Raw genomic sequence first — 22,801 nt, forward strand, 5'->3', positions numbered from 1 at the left:
TGTTTTCTATATAACGTTCTATATAGTAATGAGCACGATTTTGTTTTTAAATTGTCCGTATTCCCGGATGGCGCAATCTTGCCCCCCTCCGTCACGATATAACCCCCTCCGTCGCAATATTACCCCTCCAATTCCTCTCTATCCTCATTCATCATCCATGTTATAATTTCTTATATTATTAGATGTCTTAAAATAAAAAGAAATCTGACAAATTACTTGAACGGCTCTATTAAACCAATAAATTCTATAAATACATAATGTACACTGATAACCTTAATTGTGCCTGACAAGTTTTAATTACGTGGCTTGTATCATGATAACGCGTTATAAATAGAATATTTTTACTGTTAAACAGAGAATATAATTTTTATAACGATTTGATGACCGTGTGAATTATATTGACAATGTCTATAAAGTGTCCTGCAGACAGTGTTCTGCGTTTATAACGACATGAGCAAATATTGCCAAGTCATAGACATGTTTACGACTGGTCCGACTCTAACGAGGTTATGTAATTATGTATACTTTGATTATCATCACTTTTTGTCACGCGAGCGCGCGCTATCAAGGAACATCACTGTTTGTTTTGTAGTCTAAGGTTAAAAACTGCGGGGAAGCATTACATAGCGAAATCGTTGGTGCGAAATGTTCATAAATCATAGCTACGTATTGTTTCTGAAAACAGTCACAGAATGTTAATTATCTTAACCAGTATGTAGGCGTGTACAATTATATTACTGTTTTTGATGCGTTGTGATCATGCTAGTCTAGTTTTTAAGTGTATGTGTAGTTAAAGTCGAACATGCTATATGCCTATGTTTATAAACAATTAGAAATACATCAAGGTCGGTTTAATTTTAGATCCCATCTGAAACCAACTTTCCGGAACAAATCCATTGGTGTTATTGAACTTCAAGGATTTGTATCTAACTTATTTATATATGTATATATATATTGACTGTTTGTTTATGATTTCTATTTATGTTTTTTTTTACTAACAACAATTTTTTTTCTATACTGTAACTAAACAACTTGTTTCTATATAATTTCGAAGATAGAAAAAGAGGGTTTACCTAAATTACATTGCTTTTGGTGTAACATTATTTTACTAAACAACAAACCTTTTTAGTCAATGAGTTTAACGTTCAATCCATTACTTATAGTTAAGCATTCATTTTTGTAATAAAAAAATAAGTTGAAATTTAGATAAACATTGCCATTAAAATCAATCAATTCGAATAATTCTTTGATAGGTTTGTTTTGATTGCTAAGTAATGAAAACACTCATATGGCATATTTTTCTTAAAATTTACAAGAAAGACCGTCTTACACTCGTGCTTGGGTTGTGCTTACGTTTTCATTGTGAGTTTCATTGGATGTCTGTATCGTGCTAATTTTCATTTTATTTCATAAAACAGATAAACTTTCAAACAAAATTATTAAGAGTCTTAAAATATAGCAAGTATTTGTCGCGTGGTTTCATTGATATATGCCCATGACTTTAGTAGAAATTAACAGTTTTCTTTCCCTGGTCTTAAAATGAACTGTTCCATGTGCTTTAAAGCAAAATTCCGTTGACGTAATACAGCAAGTGGTGCACGTGTGCCTTAAAATTTAATACGGTCATTTATCATTCTAAACAGGTGTGCACGAAAAGAAAGAAAAAATGCAGGTAAAAAATAATCAACAAAGGTGTACTAATTACCTTTGACAGAATAAAGGTTGGCATAATCAACCTGGTGACCTAATTACATTGACCACGTGACCAGAGTGGAATTTCTAACTCGAATTAAAACTTAAAATGCATTTCCGCTTGCCGTATCGTATACAGGTGGTACGACACACACGATTTATGTTTACGGCGAGCTATGTCTGGGAGTTACAAGATCGTAGCGGAAATCTTGTAACTGAGATCGAATTAAAGCATATCGAATTCTGGTCTCCTGCTTTAATGAAGTCTTATTAGATCCAAAAGGACAAATTCCAGGCGAGGAAACCATGTCATTCTAAACACCAAACAATCCACGGGTAAACAGTTATCTCTAAAGATTGGCCCGATATTCCAAATATGGATCGATTCAATAGTCCAAATAAGGAGACATAATAGTCCAAATAAGGAGACTCGATAGTCAAAAATAAGGATCGACTCAACCAAATAAGGATCGACTCAATAGTCCAAATAAGGAGACTCAATAGTCCAAATAAGGAGACTCAATTATCCAAATAAGGAGACTCAATAATCCAAATAAGGATCGACCAAAAAGTCATCCAAAGCATCAATCAAATAGGTCGAAGGTTTCCTTAATATTGCCCCATTTGTCTGAAGGATCCAAGGAAAGTAGACACACGTCCCCACGGACTATAAATGAAGGGTTCTCATTCGATAGACAGACACTTTGACCACTAATTTTAAGTTGCTCTTCTATTAGTTTGTTTGCTGGCTTAGCATTATACAATGTCAATTTGTTGATTTTTAATATGTACAATATATGATTGCTTCGACGCTTCGGTAGAGGTCAGGACCTACAATGTAGTCAACTCAACTCCATCTAAAGGAAAGAACTCAAGGAATTCAAAGGAATTGAAGAAATATCAATATCTATAAAAGACGAATCTGATCCGAGATTCAAACAGTACACCAAAGGTAATCTAATTTGATAAAACTAGAACTGTTGCCAAAGTGAACAACTAATACCCCCGCTGCACAAATTTATTAACTACTCCATTAATAGGAGACTTTACAGAACCCTATATAATTTTCTTAACTCCTTTTTATGTCAGGATTATGTGTACCAAATTTTATCACACAGACAGACAAACAACCCGATTTCTGTATAACACCCTCTCCCCCTTAACTTCACGCGGGGGTATAAATAAATAACACGACATTGTCATCGTCAAAAATCAGTCCCGTGTGAGGTCACGTGATAGATACGGTATCGCTCTCTGCTCTTTCTGTAACTTCGCTGACAAATTATCGGGCGACACTTCATCGTGATTTAAATCGCCATTTAATTTGTGATTTCATGTAGAAAATGTGAAAAACCTGATACGTTCACGAACATGGTAGGGTCAGCCAAAGTAGAATTTGAGACGTTCTGCTTGTGCGAGTTAGAGCACATAGCTTCACACAAAAGCGCATGCGCTATTTCCTGCTCTACGAATGATTATTCAGAGGAAAAGCTCTTCTCATAGAGAACTAACAAACAGGTGTATGTAATTCTGTCTGATTAATCTCCGTCTTGGTATTTACACCCGGAAAGCAACGCAAAATCTATACGCTTGTAATTACGAGGTACCACATTTCTCTAATTTTTCGACGTTTTTCTACAATGCGCGTTATTAGTTTTCATATTCAATAATGCCGAATAGGAATATATTTTTAAATGTTTGGTTACTTTTTCGGGATTTTTTTTCTTAGGAAATGCTTTTTGACGTCGTTTCTATGTCTATGTCCGTACCTAGTCAGCTGCTTTATAAGTCTTTGAAAATTGAGTTTGATTTGGTGATAAAAATAAAAACGAATGGTTGTGGATATAGAGCTAATAAAACAAGAGCAAATCTGGAAGAAATAATACAAAGAACACTTTAATTCTGAGTTAAAGAAATAACAATATATCTCAAATTGTTATTTACTGAAAAGAATACATCACGCTATGGCAAAAACAACAGAAAATCAGTTATGTGTATATTTTTGTGTTTGTGGGTTGTTTTTTTTATATACTTTATTTTTTTAATCGCCAAGTAGATAAACTACATGTACATCATTGAATTATACATTGTATGTAACCACTTTTACTATATATGACATTATCTCAAGGTCAAGTTTATTTTGTAATCGGTAAACTAGATGACAGTTTTTAATGATAATCTAATTGGTTATTTTTTTTTCAACCAATTATGCAACAGTTGGATTATTGGGTCTTATCAGCAGATCGATCGTCTAGGAACTTGATGTAAATTACAGGTGAAATCCGATAACACTAAGTAGTTCGAAATTGATTATAATGATCCCAGGTACGCGCGTGTCACGTCTAGTTGACGGACAGAGTGTTGACAGAAAATTTAAGCGATCTGGCCGCTGGACACTTGACCATTGATACAGACAGATTAGCAGTGATTACACCTATACTTAATTTCATTACAGCTCAAAAACATTATGTCATTAATTGGGCTATTACGAGAACTGATAATGACCCGTTGACATGCGCAGCATGTTCACAATAATAAGTACCTATATCCGGTGTCAAAGACTGGTTAGATTGAAGCTGTGCGAAATGGGACAAAATCGTATTTAATTAATAAAAGAAATTCTCATCAAATATGCAGACGATCGATTTACGTGTATTGTTTATTTAGTTGATTAATTGCATTAAACAAAATGAAGTTTAAAAGCTTTAGTTGTCTAATTCAGAGTATAATAAGTTATTACCGAAATAATTTTTGTGCAAGATATTGCAGGGAACAGTTCGATGCAAATTTCATTAAACCTTATAACAAATTTGCTTTGAAAAAAATCATTAAATCATACAAAAAGTCGCGTCCACATGTAGAAAAATAAACTAAAACTTCAGCATTTTGAATATGGATGAAAGAGCTAATTAAAAAATCATCTGGGTGATAAATCTAACCAAACTTTGACATTCGGGCCCTGGTTCTCGTATAAAACGTCTGTGATAATCGCCCTGGCGCCACCTGGTGTCCTACCTGTGTGCTAATTGTCGAGACGCCACCTGGCGGACAAATAAAAAACTGACTGGTTTCCGGAATGTCGTGAATGTAAGGAGATGGCGACAGATGAACTCGGACGAGTTAGCGAATTATAGTTTAGCCTTTTGGCACACAGGTAAACCATGATCTTTATCTCACGTGCTCCACCTAATCTCCAGGTATCCAGCGATAGGTAGATCTTTATCGACCTTAGGGGCGGCATATCCCACTGTGCCGTGTTACGGTCCAGTGGTCGGCCCCAATTTTAGAATGGACACGTTACTTATCATTGGAAATAGGCATGTTGACAGTATTTTTTCCCGTTCGTATTTCCGCGTTTGTACTACACGTCTAGTCTGTAGACATAAGTCTTTTGTGAAAAGATTAAAGTGGCAGATTATGGCGGAGAATAAGAATCACAGCGCCATGAGTAGTAAATAAATTCATAGTACGTGTATGTTTTCGTAGATAAATCCTTCGCTTTACTACCTTTTACAAATTGTTAAATAAATATGCATCATAAACGCGTTTTTATGAATGGAAACGCGAAGTGAAGGTTATAAAATTGAAGATTATAATTTCTTGTAAAAGTACACGTATCATGGCCTCAGGATATTTATCAAGTGTGTATGAAAAGATGCTGTATGTTTCCTAGTTATTGCAAAGGATAGTTATGAAACAAAAACAGATCTACAGGACATTTTATATCATGTGCTTATCAATTTTATTTTGCGCACAAATCGCAGACTCAGTAATACGATACAATGATTTTACAAGTCGGATTTATAGTACAATATTATTATTCTATACTTCTAATTATTTACCCAGGAAACAAAGAGTGCTTTGTTTATTTTTGTTTGTTTTTTTGGGGTTTTTTTCTTTGTAAAAACATGACTATTTCTTAGTCAAAGTCTAATAACAAATAATGTTAAATAATTCAGGAAATTTGCTTTGTACTAACGGCTTTTAAATTACAATAATAATGTTAGTTTAAAAAAATATATAATTAAAGCCACGACTGATATATTCAATGTTTCCCTTATGATCTATCATGACGCGTAAAACCATTTTCTCCCCCTCCTCCTTGTCCTTTCTCTGCCTCCCTCCAAACCTCTTGGTCCCTTCGATGATTTTACCAACCAACCAACTTCACAATTCCTTTATCTAAGCCCACACGAAAACTAGATGACCGTATTTTCTGCTGAGTAACCCCCCTGGTCCGTCAAACGTTAGAAAGAGACAAGACAATTCGCAAGCTCTTCAATATATCTCCGATACCACGTAACCGTCTCCCAATAAAGGGAATCTATCTTATTTTACAACAGCTATGAGTGCTTGTTTTATGTATTGGAACCCTGGGCGAACTTTTTGTGCTCTTCTTCACACCTCAGATCTAGTGCCATGAGTCTACACTAGGAATTTCTATAACCCGATGTTCATTTAATGTAGAGAACGTCGTATGAATTATCTATTTGTATAATCTCTCATAAGTATTTTAAATAAAGGTGTTTTCATTCTGTGAGGCATTTTAGCACGAAAAAAACGTATTGAGTATCTAGATATCAACTTGTTAAATAATGCGAATGACAGTTTTATATACCATTGAGGGTGACTTGAAGTTCAAACAGACAGTTGGAGAATTTCTTAAATACGATTGTTCATAACAATTCTATGCTCATAAATATCCCGCTGAAATTGATTTCTATTCATTTCAAGACGCTCGCGGGTATTTTTGTTTGAAGTATCGTCAGGAATGGTGAGATTTAAATAGTTTAATTTCATTTCTAGATTCAAATAGATAGGAGGCCTAGAATTTATTTATTCCATAAAGTTTAATCGTGAGTGGGGTAGGTCCTAATTCAAAACCTGTTAACTTTACATCTCATGTTAGATCAATCTAAACTCTTCATGCTAGGCGTAGGGAACTCAATTGATAATGTTCTACAGAGATTTTATTCAATTTTGCGTGATTCAAGGGAGGTTTAGACTGGCTTAGGGCCCAGAGAAACAAATCTTGATGTTGGATACTGAACGCCCTGCATGTCGCTCATTGTGATGCTTCAGCTGACTAAGGGCATGTTCGTCACTGTCATTATTTCTTTATATATTTCATGCATTTTCGAATATTTTCCTGACTTACTTTTCTGTCTAAGCTATTGTTAAGAAATTACTCACTCAGCTGATCATGAATTATCTATTGTTTACTTTGATAAATATTGCCTCTCTTTACACTGACTCTCTTTTTGGCCTAGAGTTCGCTCCTGTGATGAAGGCTCAGAGTTCTACCCCATAACGGAGATACTCCATCATCTAAAAAGTTGTTGTTTCTGTTCCTGCGTAGCGCTATGCATGTTATAGGAAAGTAGGACGACTGATTTGCCCGTAGTCAGTATAATATGATTGTGTAAAATGTGTTTGTTTCTGTTCCTGCTTAGCGCTTAGCGTATCATAGGAAGTGGGACGACTGGTTTGCCCGTAGTCAGTATAATGTTTGGTTTCTTTGTTTGCATGCTTCGGAGAAACAGCATTATTAAACGTGCATTAATTCCACTATTACAAGGCGATACAACACGAACATTCCGCAGCCTCCCAAACCATATTGAGAATAGGCAGTATCAAATGATCCTAGCTGTATATCATTTTGGTTTACTTGTACGTTAAACCTAATAAACTTAATCTAACCCAATTTTATCACCCACTGTCTTTTTCTATAGATATACTGTATTTTGAAAATGAAGTATAGACGTTTGAAAGACAAGGAACATTTGACCTATGCATAATCTCTGATGTTAGTAATATAGTCTTATTTCAATAAAGATGTTGCAATTGAAATTAAAACACAAATTTTCCTACAGAGCGGACTAGGATTATGACTATAACTAGCAACGTACTAGCTCTCTCGATAAAGTTGAAATTGAACACATATCTTATAACGCCATATCCTCAAGTCGTCAATAGGTTTAAACATTTAATCAATAAACGTCTGATTCCATATGTTAAATATACATCATACTTGAATATGATCTAAACCGCAATACATAAACAAAAATTAATAAGAATCACCTTATCGACATTTACATCAAGTGTACATCAGTCTACGTAGACTAAACGTCTCTAGAGTCCCGACCTAGGTGAGTTCACATACAGTTATACAAACGTATATATATACCGTCGTCCAGGGTTCATCAAGGACTATTTAGCCATTTATATAGAGAAACCTTGCTCGTAAATGAACACTTATGATCTTTTTGTTCAGAAACTAGGCTTATCAATTAAGGAAAATGACATCTTTCATATTTTTGTTTGTTTGTTGCGGAATTGAGAACATTTATGAATAATATCAGTCTCTGTGTGTCATTTTTTATGATGAAATTTCATTATCAATTAAATTCATCAGTGAATGAATCCATGTTCATTGGTAGGAAACTTCATGTTACGATAACTGTAATTGGTTAATGACAGGTAGGATTTTGAAACTAATTGACAAATTGGAAGAAATTAATATCGAAATGTCGTCTTTGTAGCTATTTTATTTTCTGTCCGTCTTTTCTACCAGACAGTTGCTTGAGTTCTCGTTAGTTGTCGCCAGACATTAAACCCAATATCTCAGTTATTGCTATTAAATTTAACTTTTCCGTTTCCTTTCATTTGAACGATTACATATGCCAATTTGTCTAGCTTATGCTGCGGGTGGTTTGAAATAGAGAATATTTTGAGGTAAAAAGGCTGGCAGCGTTTTAAAGTATTCATTTGTAATGATATCTGTATGAAGCGTAGATAGACTGGTGTACCTTGCAGTGTACGGTACTTTGAGAAGTCGGCATCAACCCCGATATTTCCGGAGTTAGGGCTTTTTAGAGCTCTTTGATACCGAAAACATTTTGAATTAAAGTGAAACCCCTGTTTCCATAATTTCGAGAAAACAGAGTTCGATCATATCAGTTCCTCATTAAGTCGAAATGAACTTTACAAAATGTGTTGTTCATTGCAAGTAGGACTTACCTTGCAAGAATATGCAATGCATGGATCCGATTTATCCGTCCATATCGAATTACTTCCGTAATATTCTCCGTCTACGGTGCAACCTTTACACACTTCGCAGCACTTCCGGTGACCGCTTAGGAGGTAGTCAAACAAAATCATATAGCAGCCCTCGAGACTCTGACATTTCTCACGTTTACACTCCACCGCACCTTCCTGTAAATACAAAAAAACAAACACTTAAAGATGCTCCACTACTGACAAATTGTTTTTTTCCCAATAAAAAACAGGAGCAGACGAGTTAGTATCTTTTTTCACCATTACCGCCATTGATGAGTTTTTTATTTTAACTACGTGGCACTATGTCCTATATGGGATGAAGTACTGATTGCACTGATCGTATTAATTAGACACTCACATATATACATATACGCTTAAACACTAGTATGATCAGTCGGCGGTTGAGCATCTTCGATATATATGAGATATATCGTGATTGATTAGGTCTTGATAAAGAGTTCTAAGAAGTATTAGATACCTAATTGTGTTTGTAAACAGATGTACACAATTTTGGATCGAACAAGCAAATGACAAACATGTCTCCCATTTCCCCGAAAAGACCCCAATCATTTAATATAATGCATCCTCCAATTATTGTCAATTGAATTATACATTTTATGCTCATTCAAAGAGTTTAACGGGGTCATAACTTTCATGAAAGTAAATTCTTGCTCCTTTGCTCACACGCCTAGTTACACGCTAAAACCAAACGCCTTCCCTTCATCTCATGATTATTCTCCCAATCATTCATTACTTCCTCCCTTCTTTCTCCCACCCTTATTCCTAAATTCTTTCCCTTCCTCAGTAATTAATTTTCTTCATTCAATCATTTATTTTTTGCAGGTTCGTTTATTTTTGTCTACATTTATTGTGCGCATTTTCATATCTATTTGCAGATATATATTTTTGCATCGTTCGCCCGTTCACAAATATTAAAAATCCCCAAAGCCGTCCTTCTATTAACCTAAATCTATAAAATTTACACATTTTTGAAATGAACAACCTATATAAAACCAACGAAACTACTTTATTCCTAACTTTCCAACATCTGCAGTACATGATCTCCCAGCATGCATTAGCCTTCGCCGCCATTAAACGGTTCTGAGAGCGCAGCTGCACGCTAGGCGGTAAGATGCGATAACCTATCAGGTTGTTTCATCTACCCTATGTGCACTTCGTATTCTTAAGGTTATAAATTCTAGATTTCTTATACATTTATACTTTTACGAAAGATAATGCTTATCTTACGAAAATAGTCAACAATGTACGTTATGGATGATGTCTGCTACGCCTGGTGCAGCACTGAATCTCAAACTGGAATATTATGTGTTGAAAATGTTGAAAAGTGCATGCTTCGTAAATGGTGTCTCCATATTAAATGAGTTTTCGCAATGTGGTTTGTAAAACACCAGACAATTCATCGTTCTGATTTGGTTGCGAACGATAATGTCTGTTTCACAGATACCAATCTGACGGTAAACTATTTTGAATGTTGTTTTGAAACATCACAGACAAATTTTATTTTAAAAAGAACATGTCGTCCAACAGGGAGCAGTACATGTTGATTTCTAGGTACATGTAAATACATTGGTATAAGTTGTAGTAAAATGATGGTATATATATATTGTCTGATTATGTAAGAAGTTTTGGTCTTTTATCATGAGAAAAACCACAAGATGATAAGGCGCTTAACTGTAAAAACGAACCATTATAGCCTATTCGTGTCAAGCACTGTCTTTATTGCTGTTAATAGTTTACCTTTATTTAATTTGGTTTATGTTCCTCAACATTTAAAAAATCATTTATGTCGGTTAAGAAGATTTCTCTGATAAAACTACAAGCTATTGTTGTCCATTGTTATCATTTTCATTATGACACTGTCACACATAAACGTTTATATTGCTCTAGTATCGTCCGGATAGTATGTCAAATTGTACTCCTTTGAACTTGCTAAATATTTTGGTAATACTATGAAATAGTAAATTCTTAAGGTACATCAAATCAAGAATTTTATTATGATTATTCAAAACATACATCACACCAAAACTAGTCGATAGAAAAACATATCTTAAATAAAATATATGAAGGGATTGTAAGAAAAGCCACTGAAATAGTTTTATTTTCTCTCTAATGCCATTTAATATTATAACTGATATGTTATACTAAAGCGAATGAAAATAAATTCATCAAGACGCCATAGAAATCATAACAATAATTACTGCCGAGTCTCCCGAAATCGGCAGGGCTTATAGATTATCTACTAGTATTATATAATGTCTGATATGTATGATCGAGTTGGTAAAGCCGCCATTTTCACGAGTGATAATTTCGGTCATTACAGGAACAGAGTAAATCCCACCGCCGGCACCACAAGATCAAAGATAATCCCGGGCAGCGCGCAATTCTTTTCCAATTGATGTCGAACAGTGGCGCATGTAGCCACGCATGCACATGTAAAGACTAGAGGGGTAAAACTCGTATAAGAAGCACTTTTCTCAAGCAAATCATGGAGAATGTTAATTGATCGAGGCCAGCGGGTGCTAAGATTGGATTAGAAAAACAGATGTTTTGGGTCTCGTTTCAAATCTCGGGGCGTCATTATGTAATCTACAAATACAAGCACGGGTAATAAAATGCGAAAAAAGTTGATGACGTTTTAAGCAGAGCATAGTATCAGGTAGAGAGAAGCACAATGACGCGAGTCATTCCAACAAATACGTCCCAACGATCAATTATACAGTTAACGCTTAAATATCGTGTTCTTAATTCCACCATCTTACCCCGCACTCTGACAGCTATGAACAGCACAGGTGCAAAAATGGCGCAAATCCAATTAACGAAGATTCATTATAGCTAAGTATTTTAAAAGTAATAGCTATGTTGTTGGCATCATTCACAGTATTGCAAGCAGCTATTAATTTCTTAAAACATTCCCCATTAAGCATCGACAGCTTAAAACAGAATATGTCCACGGAATGTGTATGATTAAATGTTGTGCTGGTCGTTTTGTTGTTTAAATTAAGGCATCTATATCTTTTTTATAAAACTATCAGAACATCATCCTAACTTAATTAGTAAATTATATTAGCAACTAAATAAATTTATCTTAGAACATCATTTTAAAAAATCATATTGTATTAAGAATTATTTTAATATTTTTTTCTAAATATTATCTTCAATTAATGCATTATCTCAATTTGTTTTAACATGATTATCTTTACTTTATTTAGTTGATAGATAAATAAATTATTTTAACATTATCTTTAGTACATCATCCATTTTAACAACTAAATTATTTTAACTTAATACATTATCTTAACAAATATATTACAAAATTAATGTACCTTAATAACATCTTAAATTAGCTCAACAAATAAATGTAGTATAACTGATTTTTGGAAAGTCATTATTCTTTACTTCAAAGTCAATTATTATCAAAATAATCAATAAAAATAACGTGAATAAACAAATTCTTTAATGAAGCTATAAGTTTGGTTATTTGGCGAACATGTGAATCAAAGATCTGTTTCTCTTCTTACTAGTCCATCCTGCATGATAGGCTTTAATTGGCTAAAGGTCCCAACGTCATATAATCAAAGTGTTGTCTCTAATATCCTGCTTCTTCTGTCTGAGCTGATTGTCTATCTCTCATTCCAATAACCCCTCCCTTCTCGTATGGATTATTTATCGTCCGATATCACTAGACAAATTACCCTTCTCAATTTTATGATTGGACACCTTTTTTTTTTAAATATAACTACTCAAATTAAACTTCATTTAAAGTATGTACTACATTATATTATACAAATTGCTTGCTATTTAATCGGTATTCAAGAAATATTTACAATTCTTTTTATTTGTTAAATGTCGCCGACTGTTGAAAAAAATGAAGATATAATATTATTTCATGTTAAACACACATTAAGGAATCAGTTTTCTAGTCTATAAAAATGAATCGGGTGGATGTTTAACATAGTTGGAAATACTGACCCCTGACCCCTAGTAAATCTCCTGGCCGTAGACGATAGACTATGATCTGGAGCCAGGTATGTTCAATGCTTAAACAACTTCAAATTACAAATGTATACATCATAACTATTTCAAAACATGTTATTTAAAAACTTTTCAAATCATTTGATATTTAGATGATATTTACCTATTTTGAAATATAAATTTGAATATTTAGCCTAACATTTATGTGTTGGTTTCATTCCACAATGTCTGTAGAACGTGTATATCTACTGTTTGTTAAGCTAAATAATCTTTTATAAAGTAGTGCTTAGAGGTTTTGTCTGGTAAAACTGTCTCCAACCTAAGAGTAAGTAGTGTATAAAATCGCGCTCAAGTGCTAGTTCAAAAACTATGAGACGAGCAACAGTAAACATGGCTGACGACTGTCGGCTGGTCCCCATTCACACCGATAATATGGGTAGTCGATTTCACTCTAGGTTGTACACACGGTAAATTACAAGAGAAATTATCATCGTCTGTTTGTAGACTGTTATTAAGGGTCCACGTGCTCACGTAATCATTCAGGAGTTTCTAACGCTCTCGACATGAGAGTATATGAATGGGCGTTTCCAACAAGGCAAGCGAACTGTTTTACCATTGACGATCCGCAAAATAGTGAAACAAAAATAAATTGTAGTAGAAATCCGCGGATGTTTACTATTTTACGGCACTTAAAAGTGCAAAATTTCTTCATATTTTCACGAGTTGCACAGTCATAAGTATGGTAAAATCATCGAGATGGCGATGTTGCTTTTCCAATATAGTGCGAAGCTGCACAAAGAAAAATAATCTGGACAATTATGAATGTGCTGTAATGGCTGGAAAAGGCGACTTAATTTGGAATGATATCTGCTCTCTTCTTCAACTTTCTGTTTCCCAACGTCGCTCCCTTGACATCGCCCCAAGTTTAGTCATGTGTTAAGCGCTTGCCACTGAAAGGAAGCCGAGACACAACACAGTGATAGTCCATCAATGTGGTAGTTAAGGTAATGGGACGACTGGTTTCGGAGAGTATAATGTGGCAGGATGGAATGTGTTTTTCTGTGTCTTCGGTGGGCATGTTTAACTAAGATAGCATTATAAAAAGAATACAAATCCCACAATTACAAGGAAACACAATACCACATACCGCAACCTCCAAAAACGTACAGACAATCACGCATGCAACACACTGAACGCATGGAGGCAGTCCTGAAATGACCTCGACTCATAACAGGACGTAAAACCTAATAAAGCAAAGCAAACAAATTATTTATTCCAATATGAATACCAATTATGGCACAGACGAACGTTAATGAATTAATATTCACGTGTACAAAACACAGAATATGTCGGACAGATTTGCAAACTAAGGCATGGACAAAGTACGACATCGTTTATACCGTTCCGCACGTGTGTAGGAGTTATCAATATCTTATGAGATGAACCATGTGTTACCGAGTCTCTGTATAGCACCTGGCTCGAGCTCTCACAGATGTTCAATTCCCGCGAGATTTGGATACGAATAAACACTGAGAGCCGTAATGATAAGTCGGTGCGCTTTTTCCTTACTACCCAAGAGCTCTTAAGCGTTTGTAGTAACATAAGATAAAAGCCATTGATGAAAGCTCTCAAGGGACTAAGATCTGAATACACAAACGCGGTCACGAATGAACTAATACAGAGGTGCTGCTATATTACACCAGAATGTTTGGTCTACACACTTAACCGAACGTCACGTTCAAACGAGGTCTTAAAGGGATACGGTTATGAATCAAAATATGCAATAAGAATTTATATATCCTATAATTTTGTAAACAAATCAACAAAATTATATTTTATTTATTCCTCAACATATTGTGCATTGTCTTTGTAATATAGGCAGTTAACTCGAACTGATACACTCGCATTTTTCGGTTAAGAGATTATGATGTCAGCTCTTAAAGCGTTAGAATTTACCTAGTATCCACCATTGCATGATCATAAAAGGCGACTTATTTTTTGATAGTATTTTTTCTCTTCTTCCTATGTAAACGTTTTCCTAATGTTTCTATTGCCACCACCTCCTTTTAAACTAAGTCTAACTTTGAAAACAAAAAGTTATGACTGGAGGGATAAACAAAGGTATTCCGGAGGAGACCTCGTTATTCTCAAGACGATCACTGTATAATATGCTTGAGAAAACAGCATTAAGTCTGTTTATTTTTTAAAAATACAAACGGAAATGACGTCATCTCTGAAACCAATCTCTTGTAGTGATCACGGCGGTCCTCTCCTTGACAATGAGGAGCCGAATTGAACCCTGGGAGAGATCCTTTCACAATGAGGAGCCACAATGAACCCTGGGAGAGATCCTTTCACAATAAGGAGCCGCAATGAACCCTGGGAGAGATTGCTCTGAGACACTAATCACATGATTATTGATATATTTCATTTGAAAAAAATGGTATCCTTGAAGTATTTGTTTAAAACTGGCTAGCCGGTGATATTTTCCCGTTTCGTTGTTATGCAGCAACACATTAAAGTTAGTCTCTCCAGGAACAAGATACTCGAACCTTACAACGGACTGTTTACGTATACGTCTGATAACATTAACGACAGTCGATAGTGGAGAGAAATTCCGGAACCAAAACACCGTCAGCCGGGTGGTTATTAGACTGTCTGAGTACGTAAACTGTAAAGGATGGTATTCTAATTCAAGGGGCAACATAAAAACTTGTCTCCGTTGCAGTATTTATATCACTGACGTCAATTATATGTAAACTGTATATTTATATATCTAATATCTATCAAAATCAACACATCGGTCCAATAGCTATAGAAGTAGACACAATCCGAAAACTCGCACAGAAGACGGTTGTCAATGTGTATAAACAAGACACAACGTTATCACAAAATATTGTACTGGAGATTTTATAACACAATACTATTATTAGAAATTATACAAAAGACATCGCAATCACAATTAACTATACAAAAGGCACAACGTCATCACAAGGCACTACACAAAAGACAAATACCGATACCACAAAATATGTATAAAATGCATTTCTCTATTACATAAAGTTGTATGAAAGCCACACCGCTATCACCAGAAATTATAAAAAAGACACACCGCAATCACCATAGAGTAAACAAAAGACACACCGCTATCACCATAGAGGGTAAAATAAACACACCGCTATCACATGAGAGGGTACAAAAGACACACCGCTATCACAAGAGAGGGTACAAAAGACACACCGCTATCACAAAAGATGGTACAAAAGACACACCGCTATCAAAAAAGAGGGTCACAAAAAGAGGGTACAAAAGACACACCGCTATCACTAGAGAGGGTACAAAAGACACACGGCTATCACAAGAGAGGGTACAAAATAAGCTTAATGTACAGCGAAGTAGGCGAGGATCTTGTAATCACAAAAGAACACGAGTATACCGTAGTCTCCCAAAAGAACAAGCTTTATGTATGTGATACATGAGAGGTCGTCCTTTAATGATATAAGTAACGGTTGTTCAGATATAAAGCAAAATAAAACCAAATCAGTCCATTCTGTAATTCATCATTTGTGACCTGACACGACTTTGAAGTTAGATTCGAACCTATAGCAATAGACAAGTGTGGCTTGTTCAAGCACCCTACCCACGCCAAATCCACAATGCGATAGTGTGGCAGACCAGAATTTATTAACTGCGTGAGGTGTTGGGCTATGTACAGTGTAGAAGCGTGCACTGTGCTTTTCAACGTCCCTTAATCCGTTGCCAAAATATTTCAAAGCAAGGAAGATATATGTGTCTTTTATATGCGTTTCATTTCACATCGCTGACATATCACAAGTGCAAACTAGGTTTTCCAGACTGCAGGTCGAACTCTGTGAACTCGGAGCTAAATGTAACAATGCAGACTAAATAATCTTCTGGAATCGTATTGTCGGGGGAGTGAGTTCGCACGTGGTAATGGACCGTTGCAGTCACTCATTGGTCAATTATTAAATTAGCGTAGATGTATTATTTACTTTCAAACGTTTTATCCACCATGAATTGTCTCGTAAGAAAGGTTAATGTTCATCCGTTTCAAACGTTCAGATGATCGCTTTGAGTTGTTAGATAAAAGCTTTAAGTTGTAATTACATCATGATGAGGACTTACACATAAAGCTTGCACAACTTAACAATTTAAACAACATTTCAAAATGTACGGGGTACCGTGACCCGACGAGTGAAACTTAAAATTCGATGATTCTTTTTCGAATTTCTGACACAACACCTGGTGTAGTTTAATGAAAAATTACCAATTTATAGTAAAAATATGACAGCTGAAACTTTGATGATTAATGAAAGTAAAGCTGAAATGCAGATTTTGGAAAACCAGTTCCATTTGTTTTAAATTATATCAACCCTCCTCGCGAACCATGTCGGCCATTAAAGTGGCTATCAAAGTCTCTTTAGCAGAGATGTTGTAGAATCGGAAATGAGAATTTAACCTTCTAGTAAAATAGAGGGAGTTAATGCAACGCCCTGTAACAGCTCGGGGTTAGTCCATACAACAATATCAACTTTACAATTTGGCAAGATGGTTGGTTCTTTTAATTTGGGCCTTATCATCTGTAACTCTGACGAAATTTAAGTCGGGCTCACAAATAATGATTAAAAGTGGGTAATAAACGACTTTGAATAAATTTTCAAAATATCTTAACATTTTTGATAATTTGATGATAAATCAATCTGTTTTCAAAACAGAATGTTAAAATAGCTTTCTTATTTGAAAGGAGCTTTCAGAATTAAGTAATTATGGTTTTGGTTGTTGTTCAATTATAGCATAACATTTTTGTTGTGAGAGTTTTAACCGAAGTGTATGACTAAAGTTGCTGCAAAACAAACAATATTTGACGGACAACGGTTATGGTAAGTTGATTAGATTAACGGTCTATTAACAGTCAGGGTCATGTACGTGAGGATGGCTTTGGCGAATACGATGTGTTGTGTGTGTGAAGATCGTGCGACTGCAGTATATTTGTGCTGTGTTACTAGATACATTTATATGTAGCACTATAATTGTTCCGCTATCGCAAAGAGACTAAGGTTATATAACAGGCGTATGACTGAGCAAATCATTTTATTTTATCAATAGAAAAATTTGAAAGAAATAAAAAAAAAATCTTGAAAGGCTTGAATTCACGTGAAATATGTGTATTAATTACAAAACAGCATTGCTTCCAAAAAAACAAACACATCGAAACGTGTCATAATGCACATTCGTAGAAACCAGAAAAAATTGACCTAACTTAGACATCACAGGTGGTGAATCGGTCTTATCATCAAACTGAAATAGCAACAAATCGTGGCGTTTTAATTACTACGCTCTCGTAGTAAGTCACGTGATCTGAAACGCAAACACTCGAGATATTGCGTGGTTTTGTCCTGTTACAATAAATGTATGTTTACAATGTCCGGTACCCCGATCAATCATCAGGGGTAGTTTTTTTTATGAATGAAATTCGATCTAACCATATGGCTGACAAGTCATTGATAAAGATTAATATTTCTAGGGTCGACACCATCTTGACCTATTTTTTTAACGAATTGATTACCTGAATCCGTTGTTCACAAGAGCATTGCTCTGAAATTTGAACTATACCATTTTAAACGAAATGGTCGTCTGTTCCTTGTGTAATTGATCTGAATATGGGTTTACATTATCGAGTATATCGATTTTACTTATAACGAAGATGGTGCTTGATTTGTTATTAATACAACAACATTTAAATTATAACAGCGAAATATTGAATAAATACACAAAGCAAATTAAATTACGTTGCAGTAGAATGACAAAAGGTGTTATATTTTCTTAAACGTTTTCCTGTTTTAATGAGATTTAGATTTACTTAATACTAATAAAAGATTTTCTAAAAATAATAACAGCTCAAAGTAACAAAGTTTTGTAGTTGAATTTTATGAAGATAAATGTAGATAGATATGAATTGGAACTTGAGTAGCCCACAGTGCGCCCGATTGAGGCCTGAGGTCTTAGTCATATTGATTATGGTATCCTACAATCTACTGATGATAACACGAACTAAATTACATAGTTTAAATAGAATCCAAATTAAGCAGGTCCTGCCGGCGTTGGTTACGTGATAACACGGGGTCGCTTAAGCCGTTTAACAAACTCTTGATAAAATGAAAGGCCGCTTGTGCCCTACTAAAGCAAACATCAAATTGGCTTCTAATACGACAGTGTACTGTTAGTCTATTTGAAAACAAATTAACTTGATAACTGTTAATCGCTAACTTGTGTCTGCTGATATGGTTGGGTTCTTTGTCAAAAGTAGTAAAATGGTGACAATTTATATACGGTTTGAATCACATCTTACACAAGTACATTTTAACTTCAAATTGCAACGTGATGTGGGAAAATCCTCTTTTATAACACAAAGAAGTAAAAACGTTATGCTTTTATTCAAGTGAATCAAACAAGGTCATATCCGACCATCTTTGATTGACAGCTGTACAAAAAGTCCGGATTTTATGGACTTCAGTTTGCTATCGGCGCTTATGATTTGGATAATAAATTCAACATCCGGGCATTGAAAGAATTTAAATATCAGACAATCAAATGTCTGATTGAAATCGTTGTGAATGCCAGTTTTGTATAGAGATTGACTCGGGATATAAATACATACTATGTCTTCTCTCTTTCCTCCATTTTATCTCTTAAACTCGAATTTCACAGTCTCAGATAAAGTGATTATTGCGGCCATAAGCGGCCCAACTTCTACAGTAAAAAGTAAATTCTTTAGAAAGTTGGCGTCGAGTACAAAATAAAAAAATGAATCTTTCTTACCTTAAAAGACATTTAAAGCATCACTGTGTGTGATGATTGGAATACCGCTGTGTAGAGTATAGGGAGTAATAAAAGTACTCGTTTTATAAACTAATAAAATAAACCGCAGATTTCTGAGTCGTCGCCATTTTTGGTAATTATCGATCATGGCATATTGGGTCTGTCGACAAAGGAAGGGATGCATTAAGAGGTCTGTTGAACGTAAACCTTACAATGGAAACCCCTCATCGTTTACTTTGATGATTTGCCTGAATACGAACTTGTATGAATTTGATATTACTATGTAGTATAGGGTCCTGTCGGAATAGACCTCCCATGTGAATACATAACGACTGCATCTACATGTATGATATCACACAAACTAAAATCCAGAGAAAATATTATAACATGATTCTATGCTAGCGATGGTATGATAATTTTGAACATTTACAGTGTACCTCCTACACGATGGCGATTTGGTTAGTAATCATTATTAGGGTAGTCAACCTCCAGGAATCCAAAGACACCCCACTGAAAGACTGGTCTGGAGGGGAGACTTTGTGCGGCGCCATTTGCATGTAAGAAATTTTGAACCCGTTTATAATAACCGAATTCCATTCAAATATGTTAAAACTTGATCTGAAACAGATTTGATTTCCTTGCATCAATTTATATGAATGGTAAAGTATAATATTTTTCCACATGAACAACGATTGTTGTCTAAAAAACGTTTATCTGTTACAAGTATTAACATATGCAGATGCCATTGATAGATTCATTATCTAAAACCCGAAACGAAACTAGATCTAAACCTTAAGAATATTAGGTATGGGCTAAGAATAATGAGCTTGTCTGATCATGTAAATGCATCTTTGACTCTAATTGTAAAGACAATGGCCATGTAAAAGAAAATATCAAAAAATGGTCGAGTCCACTTTACGTAAAGGGTGATTATTATAGTAAGTTAGAGTATTAGATTACCTTTGTATTTGATTATTGAACTGATCCGGAATTGAATATTGAATTCTTTTAGGAGATAGAGAGCATAAAAAAATAATGTCATCCCCATATCATATATTTTGGTATAGTGATTACTGAATCCTAATCTAGCCCCCTCAAATGTTTCACATTATTGAATGATTTCTCCAGATGTCATATGCGTACCGACTCTCCTTTTTTGTCAGATCTATGTATATTTGACCTGACCAAAATGCATCCAAACATTTTAGGCAGTTTTTCGTGGATCTACTTCACCTTATCCATTAATATATACTACTACTATTAACGTGGCTTTTAGAAATACATACAGTATGACATCGTTGCTGTATATATATATCTATCTCCTGGCCACATGTTTAATGGATTACAATCTAGGATGTCAACCTGTTTCAGCTTTTATCCTCAGGCAAAATTTTTAAATTCAAATTTTTATTTATTTATTTATTTTGTTGGATATCAGTCAGCCCCTGTCAACACGAATTAAACTAAAGGAGTACTCACGTTGTGTCAGGTAAGTCAACTCAGTTAACATGAGTACATCAGGTAAATAAACTCACCAGCATTGACATCTTACAGGGACAACACTGTGTTAAAGTTTACAGATTTACACAAACATGATGTCTGAAAGTACTTTTTATATTTTTATTATGAACCTTTAATGTCTGTTATGAATAAATCCTTCCCTTTCCCTTTTCTTCTTTTTCTCTCTATCTTCCGAGTAACACATATACATTGCTATCGTTTTATGCTACAAAGTGTGTTATAGCTTTGCCCTATATCGTTATATACCTCTATTAAAGAGTGGACTTTAATGATTATGTATTACTGGTGTCAAATATTTTTTTTGTAAATTATAAAATGAAATATGTTTCAGTCAAAAGTTATTTTTTGTCATTCAAACATATTTTTATAAATCAAAATTTGAATTTATTACAAAAATTTCTTTATCGCCTGATCTATGAATGATTTCATATAATTGATGTTAAAAATGTTTGTGAATTACACAATGAAATATATTTCAATGAAAATTTTTTATCGATCAAACATTATTGTTTTTATCAATCACATTTTGAATTCACTACCAAAATTTCATAAAACTTTATTGGCAAAAAATAGATTCAGAATTCAGCAAAAACGACCCACATTGATCGAAACATGTTTTTTCTGACATCTTTATTCTACGGTACAGAAACGCAGATAGGTGTATGTTTGTCTAAAGCAGAAGAATGTATGGCTTAAACTTCACACTTTGACGTTGAATATGATGGCATCTGTTTGAAGTAAAAGAACAAAGGTTTCTCAGTAGGATGTTGTAAATATCCGTGTCAAATTTTACAGTCATATTTTCCAAGGACGGTTTATTATAACATTAATTTGAAAGTCGCCATTTTGTTAAATTTGTCAGACTTCGGAACACGCCTCAAATTCTAGTATTTGATTATCATCTTTTTCTTTTCTTTTTCATTACAAAATATTTTATCAAAATTTTATCAAATCTAACAGCAATCTAAGCATGTTTGAAATATCTTATCCTTTTGGTACATTTTACTTCTATCGGTGGATTATTTGACTTTTGAAATCGATATGAAACAATACATTCTGTCTTTGAATATCACAAAGTTGACTGTCCTTACAGGTTGGCATAAATTACGACGTCATTTTTTCTCTTAAAATGATTAGGCAGTGCTCGTAAACACATGACGTCACATGCAATCATTACATACAAGGGCAGATAACTCTGCAATATTAAAATATGGAATATAACACCTTGATATATGCTTTTTTAATATGATAATGGAATCAAATTTGAAATGGAAAATGAAAGACGCGAAATAACATGTTTATCATTCGAAATTATCTCTTCCAATTACAAATAGAAAATGAAGACAAAAAAAAAGACGCTGTTTTCCCCAAATCTTGTTGACATTTTGGAATAGTTTGACAAAGCTAACAATACATGTTCACCAATCCGTCAGGTGAGAGAGACATCTCGGGATAAAAGTCAGTATCACTAGACCAGCTCGATGTTTTATTACGACTCCGGGCAAAGTAGTCTCGGTCTCGATAAACAGTCGACAAGCACACTGATAAGTTTATAAATTTATAAGAAGAAAATAAATTTATAGAATGTGTAAAGAGAGCGAAGGTTTTTATCAACACAGACCGACATTTATTGCCGCTGTGTATTGATATAGGAAGGTGATTGAGACTTATGTGCTCAGCCGAGGACAGTGAGTGG

The 22,801-nt window shown here is 34.5% G+C and overlaps 1 protein-coding gene across 1 annotated transcript in view; it reads right to left on the reverse strand.

The window, feature by feature from the left end:
* LOC138310378 (BMP-binding endothelial regulator protein-like) overlaps positions 1-22,801 on the reverse strand; it is an 84,960-nt gene that overhangs the window by 32,099 nt on the left and 30,060 nt on the right. The window contains exon 3 of the mRNA XM_069251576.1: positions 8,713-8,907. Coding sequence (XP_069107677.1) covers positions 8,713-8,907 — 195 coding nt within the window. The remainder of the gene's footprint in view (positions 1-8,712; positions 8,908-22,801) is intronic.

The sequence above is a fragment of the Argopecten irradians genome, chromosome 16 (assembly GCF_041381155.1).
Source record: "Argopecten irradians isolate NY chromosome 16, Ai_NY, whole genome shotgun sequence".
Classification (NCBI taxonomy): Eukaryota; Metazoa; Mollusca; class Bivalvia; order Pectinida; family Pectinidae; genus Argopecten; species Argopecten irradians.